Genomic DNA, 21,342 nt, shown 5'->3' with positions numbered 1-21,342 from the left:
CTTAGAATGTAAACCCATTATCCTCATTCTCATGCAGATGCTGGATCCAGTTTATCTTTTTGAAACATATCTGGATTTTTTTTAATTGCATTTCGAGATCAATTTCATGATTTTACTGGAAATCAGTGGTTAAACAAATGGTAGAAAATTAACTTTTCTTCAAAAAGAAAAAAAGAAAATTAACTCATTTTAACGACACACCTAATCTGAATTATAATACAACAATGCTATATGGCACGACAAATCATATGTGTGAATTGTATGATGTTGAACGTGTTTTGTCACACGCGATTTTCTTTGTTGACGAATTTCTTACTGCTTATGTGTTCTTTCTTAACTTCTAAAGATAAACTAAAATAAAAAGATTAAAAATGGAAGTACAAATAATGCAGTTTTTGGTGGCTCTAAGCTACAATCAGTTTTTTGTTATGAATTGGTTTTGAATGATATATGAATCCCTCTTTCTGCCTTATACAGTGGTTTTTTTCTAAAATGTGAAACTTGGATGTCATTTGAAACTTGGATGCTACTCTATATAACTTTACTCGATACCTTACTGAGAGGGAGAGGACTACGTTCCTCTTCTTTCAAACACTAAATCTCTCTCTCTCTCTCTCTCTCTCTCTCTCTCTCTCTCTCTCTCTCTCTCTCTCCCTCCCTCCCTCCCTCCCTCCCTCCCTCCCTCCCTCGCTCTCTCTCTCTCTCTCTCTCTCTCTCTCTCTCTCTCTCCCTCCCTCCCTCCCTCCCTTACTTTTCACCATATTCTCTATCTCTCTTAACACTTTTTTAATCTTTTTGTGCTTGAGAGTAAGGAGAGGATTCAAACGTCTCATATCATCTAAATATATTATTTCTATATATTCACATATTTGTTGTTGGGTTAAACAAGTTTGTGTACCTATAAATACTAAGAATTTTGTTTTTAGTTCATACAAAATAAAAATCATACTTTTAGTCATTGTAACATTTCCTTTAGCATTTCTAGGGACCAAAAAAATGCTAACGGAGAATTTTATAGAAACTAAAAATGCTGATGGAAAATTTTACAAAACTAAAAATGCGGACGAAAAATTTCGTAAACACTAAAAAGTGTGATTTTATTTTATAGAGATTAAAAACAAAATTCTAAATATTTATAGAGATTAAAAACATATTTTAGCTCTTATTTTTCGGTAACATGAGAAAAAGAAAACAAAAAGAAGATATTGATAAAGAAATTGAATGGAGATATGGTTACATGAACAAAGAGAAACAAAAAGAAGATATTTGTTAGATTTGTTTCTCTTTTTGTTTCTCTTTTTATAGATTTGAAACAATGACTCACCAACGATGAGATGAAACTTGAACAATATTTCCATTTACTGTTTTGGGCACAATAAATAAATAGTAAATAGTTGGCTACTGGTTTTTTCTCTCTTCTTTTTAAGCCTTACCATCTGTCTCTTTGTCTGTGTGTATTTTGTCCGTGTTTAGTTTAATTTTGTACTCCAACTCATTAAGAATCCTCGTACAATGAGTTTTTGGGGGCTATTGGAATATAGAAGTTAATATTATATTGTCATATGTTCTTTTAAAGAATTTCGTGACTTAAAAAAGAAATCGTGTAAAATTTGGGTTAATAATTAGCATTGCCATCAATAGTTATAATTTTAAATATTGATAAATATTAATATTTTCTTTTGAAAAAGATTGATAAATATTAATATTGAATATGATCATATATATAACTAATAAATTAATACTGTATTGATCAATTTCTGTATTTCATAGAATATGTTTACGATGATTCTACATCAATCGAAAAGTGGGTGCTCCCTTACTACCTGAATTGTGTTTTATACTAGTTGTAGTCGTTTTCTCATGTACCAGCATGAAACTTGTTACTTCTTTGTGAGTTGCTTTCTTAAAAAACGAGTAGGAATGCAATCATATTTATAATTCCAATTATGTTTTCTTGTTCCTTTTATTCGTGTCCTAATATGTTGCGTTATTTTTCCAATTATCTTACATATTTGGCATTTGACATGTTGGTGCAAGTGTATGGATTTATAATTTGTTTGTGATAACTACACCACAAAATTATGGGGTCTCATCTCAATTATGTTTTAGACTCTACGTATAATAGTCCTAGCTTATTGTTTCGAAAGCTTGAAAAAAGAAGTAAATGAGTTATAAAAGTATAAACAATGTTCATAATCATGAAATGATCAGTCCTAAATGACTTAGGTAAATCAGAGTTAGTTAGATCGGGTTTGTTATTAGATAGTTAGTTTGTTGATTCCTCATGAGCTCGTACACAGAGTATTTCATGTACTCATTTAGCATCTTAATTTTATCAAATAACTCAATTTTGCACTATAACTTTGTAAACTTTAGTTAAGTCTATTTTGATTTCTGACACATATTGTGTTCGAAGGACTTCTTCAGTTTGATCAATATATTTTATTTTGCCATCTTCAAAACAAAAAATTATCAAATACATTCAATATGAATTTCTAAAGATTCTTCCTTTGTATCAACAAATTATCCTATGAGATGCATCTTCATCCCTTCCATACTGTGATTTGTGATTTTATTTTCCTATCCTCCTCTTCTAAGAAGCTTCACAATAGCATTACATTGTTCATTGAAACCTTACTAAACAAGAGCAATACACGGTCGATTAAACTCCAAACCAAATTGTTGAAAAAACCAAGTATCTGGTTTATTATTGTTTTTTTAGTATGTTTTGTGTATATTGTGAGATACATTAGTCTACTAAGGTCCTACTTGTTAGCGCAGCTATGAATGCTTGTCACACAAGCAACAGAAACAGAAGCAGTTTTAGGGTTTCTAGAGTTTTACAGTTTTGTGTAATTTTGTGATTTAGAGAGAATGAGAAGAGAGAAAGATAATAGAATTGAAAAAGTGATATTGTTATTGATTATAATATGAATGTACAAGTGAATAGGCTTATATACAAGTCTATGATAAGTTGCTTGAAGTACAAGCTAAGTAACAAACTCTAACAACCATAAGCTAAATTCCAGTAAACTTGTAACTAATCAATAACAAACTAAAATCTAATGTGATTAACCAACTAAGCATGATTATATCACTAACAAACTTGAATTAACAAACAAACTAACACTACTATCATCCTTGGAGGAAATTTGTTAGTTGGAAAAGTAAAATGTCCACTTAAAATAAATTATAATAATAAAATATCACACATAAAAAAACCTTTACATCAATAGTATATATATAAAGTAAGGATTTTTATGCCACATCACTTCCACATTCATTCTCAATATTTTTATTATTTTTTCTATTTTTAAAAATCAATATTGTATTTAACATAAATATCTCAACAACATTTTGATCTTATCCACTCAATATTTTCTTTAATTTTTTTTTGAATTTCTAATCATTTATGTAGCAGAAATATCTCAACAAACTACACATAATACTTTCAACAAAGTTTACATGTATGATCATATTTTATGATTAAAAGACTTCAATTTGTTTATTTGTTTTTAGGAAAAGAAACTTCAATTAATTATTATTAATCTTTTAGCACTGTATCATTCAATTAGTTTTTATGTTTGAGGAAAAAAAGGGTTCAATTAGTTTTTATTTTTGATAAAAAAAAAAAAGGTTCGATTAGTTATTATGTTATCTTTTAGCAGCATATTCTAATGCAAATGTTAATTATAAATAAATAAATTTTTGTTAATCACATATTTACATATTTTAAGCACAAGCAGAAACTCCAAACCTTCTTTTCATCTTTTATTTTTCCTTTTTCAGGTTTGCCAAACACCAATTTTATTCCCTTGCAATCGATTTTTCTCTCATACGCATGGGCCACGAAACAAACCCATGACCACATGTTTAAAGGGACCCAAAACTCTTATCACTTGGACTAATTCATTATTGATTTTGTTACACTTTTTATTCTTGCATTGGACATTCATCTCATCATTTATATATATATATATATTACTATTTAATATCTAATTCAGGCAACGCCGGGTCTCTAAACTAGTAGTAAATTAAAGAGAGAGAAAAATATTTGACCCGTTGCGCGAGTCTTATTCTAGTTTAATTTAATCCAAAATACATGGATGTTATTGCTGCTAAAATAATTTTTCTATACATGACAAATGCAGTCAGTCTTAGCTTTTTTTCTCTAGGTTCTCTCTTTCATTTTCTTCATTGAGGGGTGATTGTGTCATTTTTGGATATGGAATCAGTCCTTCATCTTTTTCTCTCCTTTTAATCTAAATAAGTGGTTTTCACTTAGATCAAGGTCTTTTCTTTAATGATTTTGTCGTCTTGCGGGGTTGTTTTGTTTGTCGTCTTGATGCAACGTTTGAATTCTCATCTTAGTGCGGTGTTCATTTCAACGTTACAGATCCAGATTCATGTGTATTCCGATCACTTTAATTTGGACACATTATTTATAGAGAATTTACTGTTTTAGGGTTCGAACCCCGCCCCTACATATATTATGCATTGTCCCTATCAATTGAGCTAAAGCTCACAAGGACTCAACATTTTTTGAAAAAATTTGGCGAATTTGAATTTTTTTGGTTATTGGCGAATTTGAATTTGATTACGGTATAGTCCACCAATTTAATTGAATAAATATTGTTTATTGAAAAATAAAGAGAAAAAAAAAACACCACTATTAGCGTCAAAGAATGCCCACAAGGAGTATTAGCAGGAATATTAAATAATAATTGATAAATTTTATAAGTTTATCATTCAAAGAATTTGATTACGGTATAGTCCACCAATTTAATTGAATAAATATTGTTTATTGAAAAATAAAGAGAAAAAAAAAAAAACACCACTATTAGCGTCAAAGAATGCCCACAAGGAGTATTAGCAGGAATATTAAATAATAATTGATAAATTTTATAAGTTTATCATTCAAAAGATGATTAATATAACTTCCTTGTTATAGTATTTGTTTTGTTAATTATAAAAATGTACAATAATCAAAAGTATTTTTGTAAAAAAAATGCAGTTAAAAATTTAAACAATCCTATGAAGAATACAAGGAATTTTTTCAACAAGTTAAAAGAAATATGGATTAATATTGCTTTTAAAAAACTGCCATTAATAGTCATGCAAAATTTCATGTAAACCAGCATTGCATCAATATTGCTTTTCTAATGCTTCAGTTACTAAAGTTTAGTTTTAGATGCATACAACAACACAATCAGAAGTATACAGACAGCTTCTTGCCTATACCATCCTGCATCAAGTTAACTTGCTCCAATAGTTTGCTTAATTTCTCAGCTTCTTTGGATGGTTTCCTACTCACTAAAGCTTCACTATTGCCATTGTTTATACCATATGTGCTAGCTGTGTTAATGTTAGGCAATTCATCAAGTTCAAGATTTCTTTCAGGATCCCTCGAGTTAGTAGTCTCGTAATCGAAATCCATTTGTTGAAGATGTTGAAGTGCTTTGGGTCTTGGCTGCATATCATTAGCAGGAAAAGGAGAGTTGCAGCAAACACCGATCATTTCATCTAGAGATGTATCCAGATGATAAGATGAGGATAAACATGCTTCAAAGCCCACATTTTGAAGAGCAACGTCATGATGGCATTCAGAGATGTAAGCTGTGGAAACTTCCTTATCAGATAAACCCATTAATCGCCAGTTAAAAATTCGACGAAAAATCATACCCCAATGTGGAATTACATGGTAGCTGGAGCCGCACAACTCAAGCCTAGCCCATTTCTGTGTTATTATGTGCGCCTCCTGTTTTGCCAATGAAATATCCATCATATTACTAGTATGAGTCAGGTACTGGTACAAGCAATTCACAAGCTGTTTCTTCTGGTTCTCCATCTCCTGCCCAAATTTCGAACCTCTGGCCAACCAGGACAAATCGTCGTTAAAAGCAGGGAGCTTACAGTTTTGTAAAGCATGGATGATTGGTTGAGTCTTCAAATTTGAGCTCCATCCCAAAGTTGGCAAGTACCTTTTTACTATTCTACTATCTTCATCAAAAGACTTGTCGAGTAAACCAATCTCTGGACATGGCCAACCATCAGGATTTGAATTGGCAGCATCAACAATTTCCTGCATTGAACAATCCAAGGCTCTATTGAACAGAGAGATGCAATCATTAGGGCTCAACTTGGAGTTACTAATGATGTCCTGCACCCCTGAGAAGGAACTAATGTGTGTGTGAACAAGTTCTCGGATTTTCACACAGTGAATGTTGGGCTGTGAGGGTGATTCACCTGCCAGCCACTGCAGTCCTTCTCTTAACCGTCTATCGCTGAAAAATCCATCCAAGGGCTTCATCTGCTGGTTTTCCCTGAGGAAAACAAGAAGAAAGCTACTAACCGGCAATTTATCAATGTCTTGAAGGCCCAGTTCATTGATTATATCAGAAGAGGAACCGTATGAGTCACATAGGATCAGTAGAGGTAAGCAAGCACCAGAGGGAATTGACATCAAAAGATTATGGAGATGAACTCTCTGATGTTTCCATGAGATGCTCTCAGACACTAGAAACAAAATTCCACTTGCCCCTGATACTACCTCATCTCGACTACCAACTGATGTATCTCTAATTACAGAGAGGCAGCAGATAGGATCAATGTCAGTAGGACTAGGAATCCATTTCCTCCATAATACCAAGCCAGAAGATGAAATTGCCACATCATCATCATCGCTTGAAGGCGTGAACTTTGAGGTTAACCACAAACCTGCTTTTCCCATTTCATATGCACTGCTCTTCTGAGAGCATAGAATAATTTTCCAACACAAGCATTTAGCATCTGGATTTCTTCTGGCTAGTGTATCTCCAACTACATCAGAAACATTAAGTCTTGACCATGAGTTTTCCTGTTTTTCATATCTCTCCCTCATCGTTATATCAATGTCAAACTTGTCAAAGTTACCAGGTTTCTGCATCAAAAAGAGAACCACAGTAAATAAATCAAGTCAACAATAGCTAGTCATAAAAATTTCCTAATACAGCAGTTAGTGTTCATCAGTATGGAAGGGATGGCGGTGCACTGGTTCCAATTCTTGCATAAGAACCCTGTATTGAACTGGGAAGGCCTGACTTTGGCTTTTGATTCAATGGTTCGGAGGAGGAAATTTGGGAAATGAGTGATTATCTACTTTACACCAAACAAGCTATGTCGAGGAATATGTTCAAGACTTCAAGGTGTTCGTGGCCCAAGCATATTCTACTCAGAAGAGCAACTACTCAGGTACTTTCTTGGAGGCTTGTAACTAGAGTTGAAAGGCAGAATAAGCCCCCATAACCCCAAACAAGTGTTTCAAGCAATCGACTTGGCGGATGAGGTTGAGGAAAAAAACTGACTATGATCAAGCATAGGGGATTTACAATTGCAAACTGCAAGCGCTGGTTCTCATTATCGCCATGGAGGGATCACTAGATCGGATCCCACATGGGCACCAATCCAATGGTAAAGGAAGGACAATTTCATTATTCCCAGTCATATTATTTTTAAAAGGAACCTCCATTAGAAGCAATCATCTCTATTTCACTCCTATCCCCAATGCATCTACCCTAGTAAAGAGCACTTCACTGAAAATTCACAAAACTCTATCAAACTTACTTCTATACAATATCGAACAGGGGGGCCCAATGTTAAGGAGTCCAATGCAGCATTTGACGCCAAATGCCTCTCTAACCGTAACATCCTTAATTTTGATACACGTCTCCTCCATAACCTGACATAAAAATAGCAATAAACAGGAATTATACGAGTTATTCATATGCCAAAGCGCTAAATTTGTGTAATGGAACAGAGCTTGAAAACCTTAAGAACAACTTCAGCTTGGCCTCGGCAACTTCTTCATCGTGACAACTTTCTCTAACTTCATGAATATTATCTTCGTGTTCTTCGTGAATAAACAGAGACTCGTCCTCGGATACACTCTGGGCCGCAGGAGGTGGCAAAGAAAAATTATTAGCTAATGAAGTTTCTGGTGGAACAGTTTTTGGTATAATCTCCGATGGCCTGATATCGACATTAGAGTGTGAGTTTCTCTTTGGTGAGGCTCCAACATTGATATAAGAATTGGTACTCTTCAAGCTGCCAATTATTGTATGCTGCGGTTCAGGCATAATCTTAGCAAAGGGGAAGCTCAATGGTGATGAATGAGGACTAGCCATATCATAATCTTTCACACCATCCTGAACATCTTGCATTTTCTTAAATGCCTTTGCTGATTTACCATCCATCGCAGAGTAAATGGCTTTAGAGTCTGGGATTTCCTCATGAAGCTTTTGGACAGAACTATCGTTTTCAGCAGCTGAAACTGTCTGGGGCTCATGCTTGTATGCTTTCGTCGTCTGAATCATTTTCACAGTCTCACGAGGTAGTGATTCGGCATGAATTGAGGGTGAAAGATCCTCAACGATCTTCCCAGACCTTTTCTTGTGCACGAGTTTGGAACACTTTCTGGGATATGCAGTATCAGCATTGAGAAACGGGCCTTCCTTAACCATGTATGGTTCTCCAAATGCTTTTATCAAGAACCCATGATACTCCAAAAGACCCTCTATGTCCTCATCCTAATTATAAAGACAAAGGTAAGTAGTATAAGACAATGTTGATAAAAACATGCTAAAACAGATAAAAATGGAAGAAGACGAAAAATATGCAGCATTTGTCCACATCTATCCATAAAACATACCTCCATAGCAAGCCATTTAGCAACATGACCAACAGGAAGACCTTGGTTATACTGCAGACCACAATGTAGAGAAGCAAGTGCTTGGGTACGCAACTGATAAAAGTGGCACATAACATAAAGGTTAGGATTTCAAATCAAATGTAGCATTGTAGCTTAGTGACATAATTATCAAACCATAACCTATGTTGTCAATCCCGGATTGCGGAATGGAGAGGTCAACCCCAAAACTGTGACTGTGTTGCCCCAGACCGCTATTGACAACATAATCCATAACTAAAGTGAACTCCATACATTTATATCGAATGATGCATGGCAGATTCAACATAAAATCAAATTAATTTTACTTCGTCAACCTTCTAAGAAGTAAGCACTTTGAGACAAATATTTAAAAGAAAATCAGGAAGAAAAATTAAAGTCTTCAAAGCATAATAATAGTCATATATTATCGATTGGAACTGCGTATCGTGTAAGTATTCTGCATCTGATCAGCTTACGCAATTTCCTAAACTTTCCTCCAATGATTGAGTAAACGCGTGCTCAGTCTATACATGGCAGGCCTAATCTGTTTATGGAAAAGTACAATCATAGTGTCTTTGTTGAGCACAAAATAAAAATAAAAGAATATCCAATACCTTTGCAAAGTGAGCGTGCATTAGACATGCTTGAAGATAAGTTGCTTTTCTAGCAAGCCGAAAGAAAGCAATAAAATTACCCATTCTGCAAGCTCTGCAAAATAAAAAACAAAGAAATGTTAGACTGCAACCACGATAGCAAAGTAACAATGTCTATGGGTATCACAACCTTGCAACATTGCGGGCGAACATAACTTCTGGTGTCTGCCTCATCTCTGGAGCCATCTTAGCAAGATCATCGGAGAGCTCTGCAGGTTCAACCTAGCATAACTTGATCATTTCCTTAGATTTTGTATAGCAAATGAAACATATTAAAAGGTCAAAAGCACTACAAAGTCTACTTACATTATAACCAGGGTGCTTATCCAATTTAAGAAGAGCATAATAGCCTCGAAACTCTTTTTCTGTGGGAATATCCACTCCTTTCTTTCTGTGATCATCATACAACTGGAACAATTCAACCGAAGCTTTGTTCATCTGTTCAATATTGAGGTGAGCGTCAAAGCCCTCAGTAAATCCCTCTCCTTTCTTGTATTCACATAATTCATGCATTGCAATGATGTGTAATTTTATCTGAAACCAAGGAAATCAACATTCTCAAATTAGTCAAATAATCATCTGACACTGCTTTTTACGAAAGATGCATGCTATTGATAAAAATACAACAAATTATTCTACCAACAAAATATATATTTGTTATTTGACTGTCTGAATCAATATAGCTTTTAAAGAACTACTGATAACCTTGCTATTATCACTAAATCAAGAGCAATAATCTGGCTTTTACATGCATTATTACAAGACAAGAGTCTATGCTTAATTTGGCACATATCTAGATGTTGATACTACATACTCCCTCCGGTTACATTTATAAGCAAAAAACAACTTTTTAGGTTCATTAAATTATTAACGTATCTAGTCTATATAAAGACCAAATACATTAAATATTCAATGAATCTAAAAAAGTATTTTTTGCTTATAAATGTGACCGGATGGAGTAAGAATTAGCCTAACAAACTGGAAAGTCAAGGTATCTAATATGTACTGCATGTTAAAGTTATCAATAAGAAGTATTAGCTGCAATTCCACATACATATGGCCTAAATAAAAGGAAAATTTGGGTCTTGGTTGGCAATTGGTACGACAAATAGAGACGAACTCAGACAGCATAACTTTATCACCAACAAGATAAATATGACCATTCCAAACCGACCAGGAACTCTTGAGTGATAATTTCACAATGTTAAATTTTAATAAAATAGAAGGTATGAGTTTAAATATTTCTACATTTTAGGTTTCCAATAGCAGTTACATATTCTCATTAGTAAGAGGTCTCTATGAGGCTGATGGATTTTAAACTCAAGCTAATGGAATAGATACTAATAACACGGCTACAAGGATTCACCATCTGTTCCAGCATAGTAATAGCTCCTTGATTGAAAATGTGCTGCATTCTCAGGTCCATCCGAATTGCTCTCATCCTGTCCCACAAGAAGTTGTATATGCCAAGAAACCTCTCATCATAAGGTTGATCCAGCAAAGTTAGCAGATAACCGATTGTCTTCTTCAGGATGGGCATGGGCCGGATCAAGCTGGCTTCCCTCTCTGCTGTCCTAGTATACTGTAATGAATAAATAGTGATTCAGGTTATTTATTATAAGGAGAATGCTAACCATTGCCCTTGGGGCATTGGATAAGGGGATAGAAATAGAAATATAGTATTGGGAAATGGTGAAAAGTGATAAATTTAACTTTTTAAAAGTCAAAATGTTGTTGAAACCAATGCAAACATGCTACTTTTGGCTTCCTTAACCATTGCCCTGAGGGCAATGGTTGGCAAAACCCTTATTATAAATATTAAAAAGTAATGTTCTTTCACAAGATAAACAAAGAATTCGTATTACGAGAATCACCTTCTTAACTGCAAGACGCTTGCTGGTTACATTTCTGTCCCCACCCACACGTTCATATTTATCAAGATCCCCTTTCCTTTCACGCTCTCCCCTCTCTGACTCTGAAATACAAATCAACTAAAAATTAAATGAAAAAATTCTAAAACTCCTCATACAGTAGAAGAGTTATCACTTAGCAGTGTGAAATACCAGACAATAAAAAGGGAAATTCTAGATAGCAAGACTTTTTGCCAGAATGAGTTGGCATGCTTATTAATCCTGGGATGGATGTGCAGTCACTCCAACTTATTCCAGAACCACCCTTGACTCTAGGTGAATTCTGTCAAAATTCTCGCTAAATTTTACAGGCTGTGTAACATTACTCTTAAAAGAAACTTCAGAATGAAATTAACATTGGACTTCTTTCAAACAAGACTTTTCCACCCCCAAAAAAAAAAAAATAATGAATTCCAAATGCTTCTTCTAGAAAGAAGCCATTTCGGAGTTTGAATTGTAGGTCAGATGAAAATATAACAAGTTCACAAGCTCACAGTTGTATTTTAAATCTGAGATATTTACCAGGACACATATCTGGACATAAGCCAATAATAACATTGGATGTTTCCCAGTCTTCATTATCAGAAACGCCATGGCCATTTGTAAAGTCGGAATCCATTAAATTCCCTCCCATATATTTCTTCTCTGACACAGACGCTGTATGGTCTGCAACATCATCATTATTATCTTCGGGTTTGCTAAACTCTGCCTTGAAGCGAACTAAACGCTTTGCCTTAGCTAACATTTCACTGAAAACACAACAAAAATAAAGATGCATTAAAAAATGAATTTAAGATAAAATACACACAGTGGAATTGGTGTTATTGCACCAAATGTCTTACTGTTCAGAGTTGTCTTCCAAGGAAGCAGAGTTTCCTTTAAAGGTTTCACTGGCTGAAAATGATGGAAGAGGTGACCTTGTCCTTTTCGGAGCAGTGGAGATGATGGGCCTGCTTTCAGCATCTTCGGAAACACTAACCGGCGAAGGTATTTGGTGAAGTTGAGATTGAGGGCTGGTCTTTAGAACATTTGATGTGCTTCCCAATCTAGCAGATATAGAAGGCCTGGAAGACCGACAAAAATACAAAACAGGCTCAACAAATGCATACTCTGTTTCATTTTCTACAATAGCAAAACACCCACTGATCCCCCAAGATTAACTCATATTTTTTGAAACACCAACAGCATTAACCTCAGCACACATTGATAGTATAATAGCTTCCTTCTAGGCTATACCATATTGTTGCAAACAAAAACCATCTTTTCATATGTAGATAAAAATGAATTGTGAATTTCCCATATGGCCACGGAAAAGTTATAATAGACTTTCTATGTGTTACTTCGCAACTCAACCACAACGTTACTACTTATAACAAAAGTTCTCTCTCACACTCAATAAAGTTAATAGAATATGAAAAAAATTAATTCTGAATATGAACAATGTTGATTATGATAAACTATCTTAAAGAGATTTGAGCTCTTATAGAAAGTAAAGAAAAGAAGCTAGTATAAAGTGACTTCTGATTTGTAAGATGATTTAGGACTTAGGAGGGGATGCATTTCCCCGAGTAACCCATAAACTACAAAATTTGGAACATCAAGAGACCATTGTTACAGATCATTTGAGAGAGAAATCACCTTTTTAACTAAAAAAATATATTTTGGTGAATTCAATTTAATTTGTTTAAGCTGTTTAAATTAATCAGAATCTAAAAAATGATTTGTTTTTGCCTACCAAAATAGTACATGTTAAAAAAAAGTGATTTGGGTATTCAATAATTTAGAGATTTTTTAGAAAAGCAGAAATAGTTGTGTATTTGTTTACCATAATGAAAATTATTTTTTTAAATAGCATGAATAATAGGACTGGACTAACTAAATATTGAATCCTAACATACTTCTGTCAAACCTCTATTCAAAATTGTTCATACTTTATTCTAATACCACTACTACAACTAATAATAAGCTCCTGATCCAATTTTGTCGGATAAACTTCAAAGTGTGCGTTCGGATTAACGTTTCCAAATGTAATTTTGAGCAAACGTTATTTGATAATTGTACTTTTAGTTAAAAAGGAGTTTTTGTTCTAACGTGATTTATGTTTAAATACTTTTTTTTCAAACGCATGTTTTACACAATGAACTTTGTTTGGATTATATTGACTGAAATTATTTTTAACTGTATATTTACCGAAAAGGGTATAAAATTAAAGGGTAAATTGCACTAACCTCCCCTAAGGTTTTATCAAACAACACAAACACCCCCTTTAATTTTCAAAAAACACTAACCTCCCCTCACTCTCACACTGTTATACTCTGTTAAATAAAGAACTAAAACAACCCATAAAATTTTAGGTTCACTTTCAATATCTACTTTCAAATTGTAAACCAAGGCATTTGTAATTTGTACGCTGAGGCTGGGGAGACGACCAAATGAAATGCCTTCATTTTCAATATACTTGCAGTTGCACCTGAGGATTTGCGGGACAGAAATTGTGGGTTGTTTGGATTCAAAAGTCGATAAAGCATTGATATGTAAAAAGGGTAATTTTGGGGGTTTTGAAGTTGGAAATTGATAAATGGAAGAGAAAGATAGGAGGAGATATCCACTTCCACTATTCTTTCTTTGATATGTTGTGGAGGAGAGATAGTAAATCCACCGTATGAAACACCAAACCTAGCAACATAAATTGCAAATTTAAGGTAAAAAGGTATTCTAAAATTTAATGAATACTCACGGGTGTTTTACTCATTTTTAATCACATGAATGTCTTAAAATCCGATTTATCGAGAGGGGAATATGTTTCAATACAGTAAAATTAGCATCAATACAGTAAAGTTAGACATGAGACAAACGGTGCTAAGGGATAGGGGGAAAATTGAGCAGTTAGACATGAAACAAACGGTGCTAAGGGATAGGGGGATGTTTGTTAGTTTGATTGAAAAACAAAGGAGGTTAGTGTTCACTTAAAAACTAGAGGGGAGGTTTGTGCTATTCATGGAAACCTTAAGGGTGGTAATTGCAATTTACTCAAAATTAAAAGTATAATATATAAATATCATGTAGAAATTCTTCTCAAATATTTATTAAGTCGTTACACATCCTTTTTTTATTTCTGGAAGTTGTTACATGTCCTCCACTAACTTTTTGAATGGCTCCACTACTCTATATAAATACTATAATATAATTATTTTTGAGTAACTATAATATTATTATAAGCAAAGGAAATTGTTTTACAATATAACGGTAAAAAATACGAGCAGAGGATTTACCAAAAAAAAAAAAGAGCTAAGAACTCTGCTTCTTTGAGAAGCTTCTGGGCCATAAAAAAAAGAGCAAAGGAACTGCTTCTTTGAGAAGCTTCTGGGCTTCCTTGAGAAGTTAAAAAAAGTAGAGCAATTTTTGGATGAAAACGCCCTCTCTTGTTCCAGCCCAAGTTCATCTTTCTCATTTTTTTCTCAGCTTTTATTCTTAAGACTTTGCACTAACAAGATTTACATTATGATCTTCAGGAGATCATAAGATTGCATTGGTAGAAACAGAGGAGGCTAGTTGAGTTTTTAAGGTAAAATGGGAATATATTTTTCATTAAGTTCCAAACTGAAAATGGAAGAATGAAAAGTACCAACATTGTTACTTCTTGGAATCGGACGTTTGACAGCAAAACGTAATTTTAAAAGAACCCAAACAAATAGTCAACTTACGTTTTCAGTAGCAAACTTATGTTTAGAGTTGCAATCACCCAACCAAACATGTTCAAAGAAGTAATGACAAATATAACTACATGACAAGGATAAGCTAGGGAAAAAAAATCCATGGCATTACCTTCTAAAGTCCTTCTGAGCATCATTAAAATTCTCCTGTATGCTGGTAGATGATGAAGGAGGTGACCTAGTTCTCTTTGAACCTTGATTGTTAAATTCTTTTGTAAAACTAGGCCGATGGTTCTGAGAATCAATATATGGAGAGACTGGGGACTGGACTGGACAGACCGAAAAATTAGTAGAATTGGCCTGTCCATCCAATGTGCTGCAAGCTAAAGTGGGCCTGTATAACAAAAATAGTGTAATATAAGCAAACACCATGTCGAATTTCGGTATTGCAAGAGATAGTAACAAAACCTTGCCCTACTAGTATGGTAAACTACATAGATCAATACTAAATAGTCACCGTTGGAATTTTGGAAATAAAGAAATAAATACAACATGAGCATTATTTGACACAACCTTAAGTCAACAACATGCAAGATTATCTTTAGAATAATGCAATACAACACATAAGATATTTTACTCCTATTTCTAAAGATTCATGAGATGACTCAGAAGCAATGTTATTAATGATGGACTACATTGCGGCCATAACAAACACACACACACACAGAGTATACTTGCAAAATTAATAGAGAAAAGAAAATCGAGAACCACTGAACTATGGGGACAGAGTCAGGTCACATGATGATTCAACAAAGAGGAAAAATAGACAACAATAATATTCCTTTCTCGAAACAGATACATAGAAAATCACAATAACAAAAAAGAAATAGAGAGGGTAGAAGAAAAGACACACACACATGCATATTCACAGAACATAATAGGTGGAATAGAAATGAATGGAGAGAATAAGAGAGGAAAAAACTTAGCTACAGGGCTTAAAGCACTGCTCTTACGGTTCATTACTGAAATAGTGATGAAATGGGGTTGTACAATATCCTCCTTGGCACGTGTTTGTGGAAATTATAGACGGTTATTTAATTTTAATACTTGCAAACAGTACGCTCAGTATATAGGGCACTATACATAGTTTAGTCCAATTAGAAAATAGGAAAACACAGAGAAACAAAGGGAGAAGATAAAGGAAGAGAAGATACAGTTTGCCAGCAAAAGGATATGCCTCAAAAACTGAGTTTGCCAGAGATGGGTCATTGACCAGAGATTTGTGGGTGAGAGGTGACAGGGATGTGCAAACGAGAGATGGAAGAGATGCGTGCAGTGCGTTAGGTGTAAAACGAAATTTTAGAGTCTAAAATTGGTTACATATGTGTTATCCTTTTTTTCTTTTTCACCCCACTTTTTCCCTTTATTTTTAAGTTGGTTTCACCACCATTTCCGCTATGGCTTCTGTGGGTGGCATCCTGCCATCAAGGAAATAGTGGCTGCACAGGAAAAGCATCCACACCATATGGCCTAAGAACAGCATTTCATCACAAAACAGCCACACCATTAATAAAAAGGAATCGTGCACAGGAAAAGCATCCACGCTATGGCCTAAGAATGGCATTTCATCACAGCCATTAATAAAAAGGAATCGTTAATAAATGGTGATCTGTGATCATCAGGCCAAAATCTAGATCATAGTCACACAATTCGTAATTCGTTCCGGTACGTGGTACGAATTCGGGTACGCGGTACGTAACTCTTAAAGAATTTGGTACGTAAGGGGTATACATAGTCGGTTCGCTGTTCGGTACGATCAAATATAATCATTGATATACTATGAATGAAAAATGATTTTATTTAAAAAATAAAGAAAATGATAAAAAATAAAAAAAAGTACTAATATAATTTATAAAAATTAGAGACACATAGGAATGAACTAGAATAAATTAGTGTTGTAAATGTAATTGTGAATAACAAGAGGCAGTATCGGAAGTATAAGAACTAGACTAGGTATCACGTGATATGTTGAGATGAATAGTAAACGATGATATTTAATCCCTATTTAATTTAACCTAATCTTTAAAAAAATAAAAACATATCTTTCTCTTTCTTAACCCTTCACCTACCCCTGTTAAGAAAGAAACCACTTTCACGCCCAGATCCTTCTCTTTCTTCGTTTCATCTCTTCTTCGTTCTTCTTTCTCAGTAGATCTTCAACATCTCGCCCAATTGTTATAGATTCCACTTCCAATTTGCAATTAATCAGAAACAAGGCATGAAATTGCCCTTTTCTTCCCGTAGGATTCAAAACTAGATGGTGAAAAACTGAGATTGTTTACGGGTTCTCTCTTCCATGGGATTGGTGCTTTGATTTCTGCGAATTCCTCACGAATTTGGACGAACCGGTTCGCAAAAGTACCGCGAACCGGTACGGACGAACCAATTCGCGGTTCCTTGTTAAGGTAGCGAATTATGTGACTATGATCTAGATGAAGCAAATGATATGCAATGAACGCTTGGAAAATAACAAAAGAAAAGAGGAAACACAAATTGTAGATCCCATAAATTACCTATGTTAAAGCATCTAAATGTACAACCTGACCAAAGCATTGAAGCACTTCCAAATCACAACAAGAGTAGCAATCATGCAGCAAGGTTCCAACCAACTACTGGTGTTGAAATTAGAACATGAATGTCATGCGTACTAAAGAAATATCCGTGAAGTACAAATAATTTTATAGATCAAAATGCAACATTAAATTTACATATATGGTTTGTCAAAGAAGTTTTTTACATATATGGATATTTAAGAAAAACATCTATTTTAATTTTTTGGTTCCTGAATGCACAGAGATACCTAACCAATACATTGAAGGAAGAGGGGGTATAGAGTATAATCTGAAACTTACTGCTGAATAGAAATAGAAGGACCTTGATAATTCTGAACAGATGATTGATGATTCAAGGGCACCAAAGGAGGTGATTGTGATTTTAGGGGAAGTAAGTGACCATGCTCCTCCGTAAGCAAATTTGGGCGGCTACAGCAATCAGCAGAAAAACAAAAAGAGAGGCCTCAGATAAATAAGTAGAACAGAAAAGATGATGCCACCGGAGAAGACAGTTCAAAGTAAATATAAAAGATTAATAGCTCAAAGGATGTAAACAGAAGACTAACAAAACTAAAATGATTTTCCTAGGCCAGAATATCACAATGAATCTATTATTGAAAAATATTAATGATAAAGATAAAAAAACAGGGCAACTGATATAATTATTTAAAATCCAGCCTGCATAACAGAAGTTTAGTCTTATATAAAAGTTATCTGGATTGATATATGTCTGGTTTATGCATGTTAAGAGTCCCACATCGGATAAGAGATGGCCTGACAATGTGTTTATAAGTGGGGGCAATCCTCACCTCACAAGCCGGTTTTGTCGGGTTGTGTTAGGCCCAACCACGTTTTTTAAGAATGCATATGATAATTCAATCAAACGAGGAAACGTCAATGCAAAGGCCCTGATACATAACAAGTTTAATCAAGAAATAATATACTATTGAAGACTATATTATCTTACTTATTTCTTAGGACAGTTTGACTTGGGTCCCTCAAATCATCAATATCCGCATATGATATAGGAGAACGAGTTCTTTCGTGTGGAGATGTATAGACTCTGGCTGTAACAGCAGTCGTGGAATCATCAATATCCGCGTATGATATAGGAGGAGAACGGTTTCTTTCAAGGTGTGGAGATCTATAGACTTTGGCTGTAACACTGGTTGCGGAACCACGCGAAGCAATAAATGTTGTGGCTGAAGTGCTCCTTTGAGGAGGTTGGGCACCCAAACCTTTATGGAACAGATTCTGACCATCACTCCAACCAGGAGGTTCAATGGAGCTGAATGAAAATACAAACTATAATCAATGTACTCACAATGAAATATCTATCAAGGTAAACAGTGAGAGGACAAAATTTTGCTGAACAAAGGTTAAAACTAAGTTATTTTCAATGAAAAAATGGTAGCTAAAAGATGCACCTTTTTACTAATAACTCATGGAACGTCTTTCTTTTCATATAAATAGAAAAAACAGAAGTGAACACCACAATGATTATCATCAATAGGGTACATATAATTGCTGGGATTTTACCTCGATTATTGAATGTCATTGTCACCACACTATTTAACTCATTTTCTCCCTATTCTTGTATGACAGCACATAGCAGTATTTTCAGGGTTAAACTCACTCACGAAGTTGTTACATGGATGTAAAGTTGTACAAAACCACATAGAAAAAAAACAGCAACCAATCTCAATCCCACTAACTGCGGTCAGCTACATAGATTAAAGAGGCAAATACCATATTTCTATCAAACTCATTAATCTCTAGATTTTTCTTAACAGTTTTTCTAGGTCTTCATCTACCTCTAGTGATTTGACTCATTTCCATCTAATCTACCCTCCTTACTACAGAATCTACATGTCTTCTACCTACACGCTCAAACCACCTAAGCCTAATTTCCACTATCATTTCCAATCATATCCCGTACCGCACATCAAACGCAACATCCCCATATCTGCTAAACTAAATTAATTTTCGTGTTGGTTCTTTACATTGCACAAAATCAAGTATATGCAATAAAGTCCATAACAAATAAAGGGCTTATTGATTCAAATTTGAAATTACAGTTCAATTACACACAGCAAAAAAAAAAAAAAAAAACAGCTTTTAGGGCAAAATTAACGTACCTGGGTGTGGAAGGAGGAGGGGGACGAGAAAATCCAAAAGAGGGACGAGAATTAGGAGGTCCACCGGCCGGTCCAGAACGCTGATCAAAACCGGTATAATTGGGCATCTCCTTCTCCATCTTCTTTTTCTTCTTTTCTATGGTCGCATTAATTAATTTAGAGTCGCGGTTATGGCTATGATTGAATTGTCGCAAAGAGACCCAAACACCTTCAAGGAAAGAGCACTTGCAGTTGTTTTCTACTTGAATCAAGGAGAAGAAGAACACGAAGAAAAACCTATTCAAAAACCAAAGCTAGAAAATTATTAGAGATTCAGTATAGTGCCTTGGGTTAAATAAGATTTTATTTTATTTCTTGACCAAAGAAAAAAATATTTTGTTTTATTTTTGTAACCAAAAAAATGATTTTATTTATTATTTTTTTTAGGGGTTTTGTTAAATAAAATTTTATTCTTGCAAATATATTTTATTTAGATTTTAGTTTTTGTAATTTATTTTTTTGTAAGTTTTGCAAATGTTTTCTATCAACTCCGTGAATATTTTTAAAGAGTAAATCATCAAATTAGTCATTGTATTTGTATCAATTATCAAATTAGTCGTTGACTCTATTAATATTTCAAACTAATCATAATATTTGTCAAAAGTTTCTCAATTAAATCTCTAACTTTATGTTTTTTTCATGACGAAGGACTTAATTGAGATATTTTTTACAAGCATTTTAAGAACATTATAAGCGATTTTCTTACCAAAATTTAGACTTTTTTAAAAAAGATTAATTAAATATGAATTTTATGAGTGCCAAAATTATAGTAAATTCATCCTATGTTAAAATGTTCTAAATTTTCTGCAAGAGAATTCTATAATGTATTAAACATAACTGCAACAATAATTTAAAATTGCATAAGTTACGCATGATTTTTTTTTTTTTACACATGAGTTTATTTAAAAATATGAACAAAGAATGATGATTACAAATGTTTAAAGGATTGTTTGAAAAAAAGTTATATGGACAAAAATTATTCAACCGCACATAAAAATAAGGATTTATATCACATACACCGAATGATTTTAGAGTTTTCTACATTGTGAATCAATTATTTTATTTTATTTTTTGGTACAGAAAAGAGGGCTATGCCCAAAGAAAATTAAGAAATTAAACGAACATTCCTTGGCATGCAAACCCCGGAAATGTCCTCAAACAAAATACTCTGCAGCTCCCTTAGAGGGGCCTCTAAGACAATGGGCACAAAAGAATCTTGTGTAAGACTATATGCAGCTAACCAGTCTGCACTTCTGTTTCCTTCACGCAAGGTATGATTTATTTGAACCTCCCAAGGAAGTTCAATGAGATCACGAATTCGACGAATCAAAACGAGGATAGCCCCATTAATCTTGCAATTTCCTGTTACCATGTCCATTAGCAGTTTGGAGTCGCTTTCCACAATGAGTTGCGAAAAACCTTGTCTTCTGGCTATCCTTAAGCCCTCATACATGCCCCACATCTCAGCATAAAGAGCATCACATGTTCCAATCTTCCGAACAAAACCTTTTAGCCACTGACCGTTGGAGTCTCGAATAAGGCCCCCCACAACCTGCGATGTCCATTGACTCCTTATAAGCCCCATCACAATTAAGTTTCACCCAATCTCCATGTGGTCTATTCCAGCCGATGT

The 21,342-nt window shown here is 34.2% G+C and overlaps 1 protein-coding gene across 1 annotated transcript; it reads right to left on the bottom strand.

Annotated features, from left to right (window-relative positions):
- Positions 1 to 4,870: 4,870 nt before the first annotated feature.
- On the bottom strand, positions 4,871 to 19,976 carry SAC3B (SAC3/GANP/Nin1/mts3/eIF-3 p25 family). The gene is made up of 15 exons (XM_085742801.1): positions 19,671 to 19,976; positions 18,500 to 18,820; positions 17,833 to 17,961; positions 15,093 to 15,314; positions 12,110 to 12,331; positions 11,790 to 12,016; positions 11,232 to 11,332; positions 10,724 to 10,939; positions 9,664 to 9,891; positions 9,488 to 9,579; positions 9,319 to 9,412; positions 8,687 to 8,779; positions 7,807 to 8,564; positions 7,603 to 7,717; positions 4,871 to 6,919 (listed from the first exon to the last, which is right to left on the bottom strand). The coding sequence occupies exons 1-15, from the start codon at positions 19,787 to 19,789 to the stop codon at positions 5,210 to 5,212; spliced, it is 4,647 nt and encodes a 1,548-aa protein (XP_085598927.1). The 5' UTR covers positions 19,790 to 19,976; the 3' UTR covers positions 4,871 to 5,209.
- Positions 19,977 to 21,342: the final 1,366 nt, after the last annotated feature.

Source organism: Medicago sativa, chromosome 2 (assembly GCF_051527215.1).
Source record: "Medicago sativa cultivar Bolivia chromosome 2, Bolivia_mono, whole genome shotgun sequence".
Taxonomy (NCBI): domain Eukaryota; kingdom Viridiplantae; phylum Streptophyta; class Magnoliopsida; order Fabales; family Fabaceae; genus Medicago; species Medicago sativa.
Note: the sequence above shows the minus strand (reverse complement) of the source record. Positions and strands in the feature narration are given on the sequence as shown.

Coding starts and splice junctions, on each gene's coding strand:
- SAC3B (XM_085742801.1), bottom strand. CDS start 19,789: ATGGAGAAGGAGATGCCCAATTATACCGGTTTTGATCAGCGTTCTGGA. Junction 17,962..18,499: donor CAAACTGTCCTAAGAAATAA/GTAAGATAATAT, acceptor TGATTGCTGTAG/CCGCCCAAATTTGCTTACGG. Junction 6,920..7,602: donor CTGTTCGATATTGTATAGAA/GTAAGTTTGATA, acceptor TTTTTGATGCAG/AAACCTGGTAACTTTGACAA.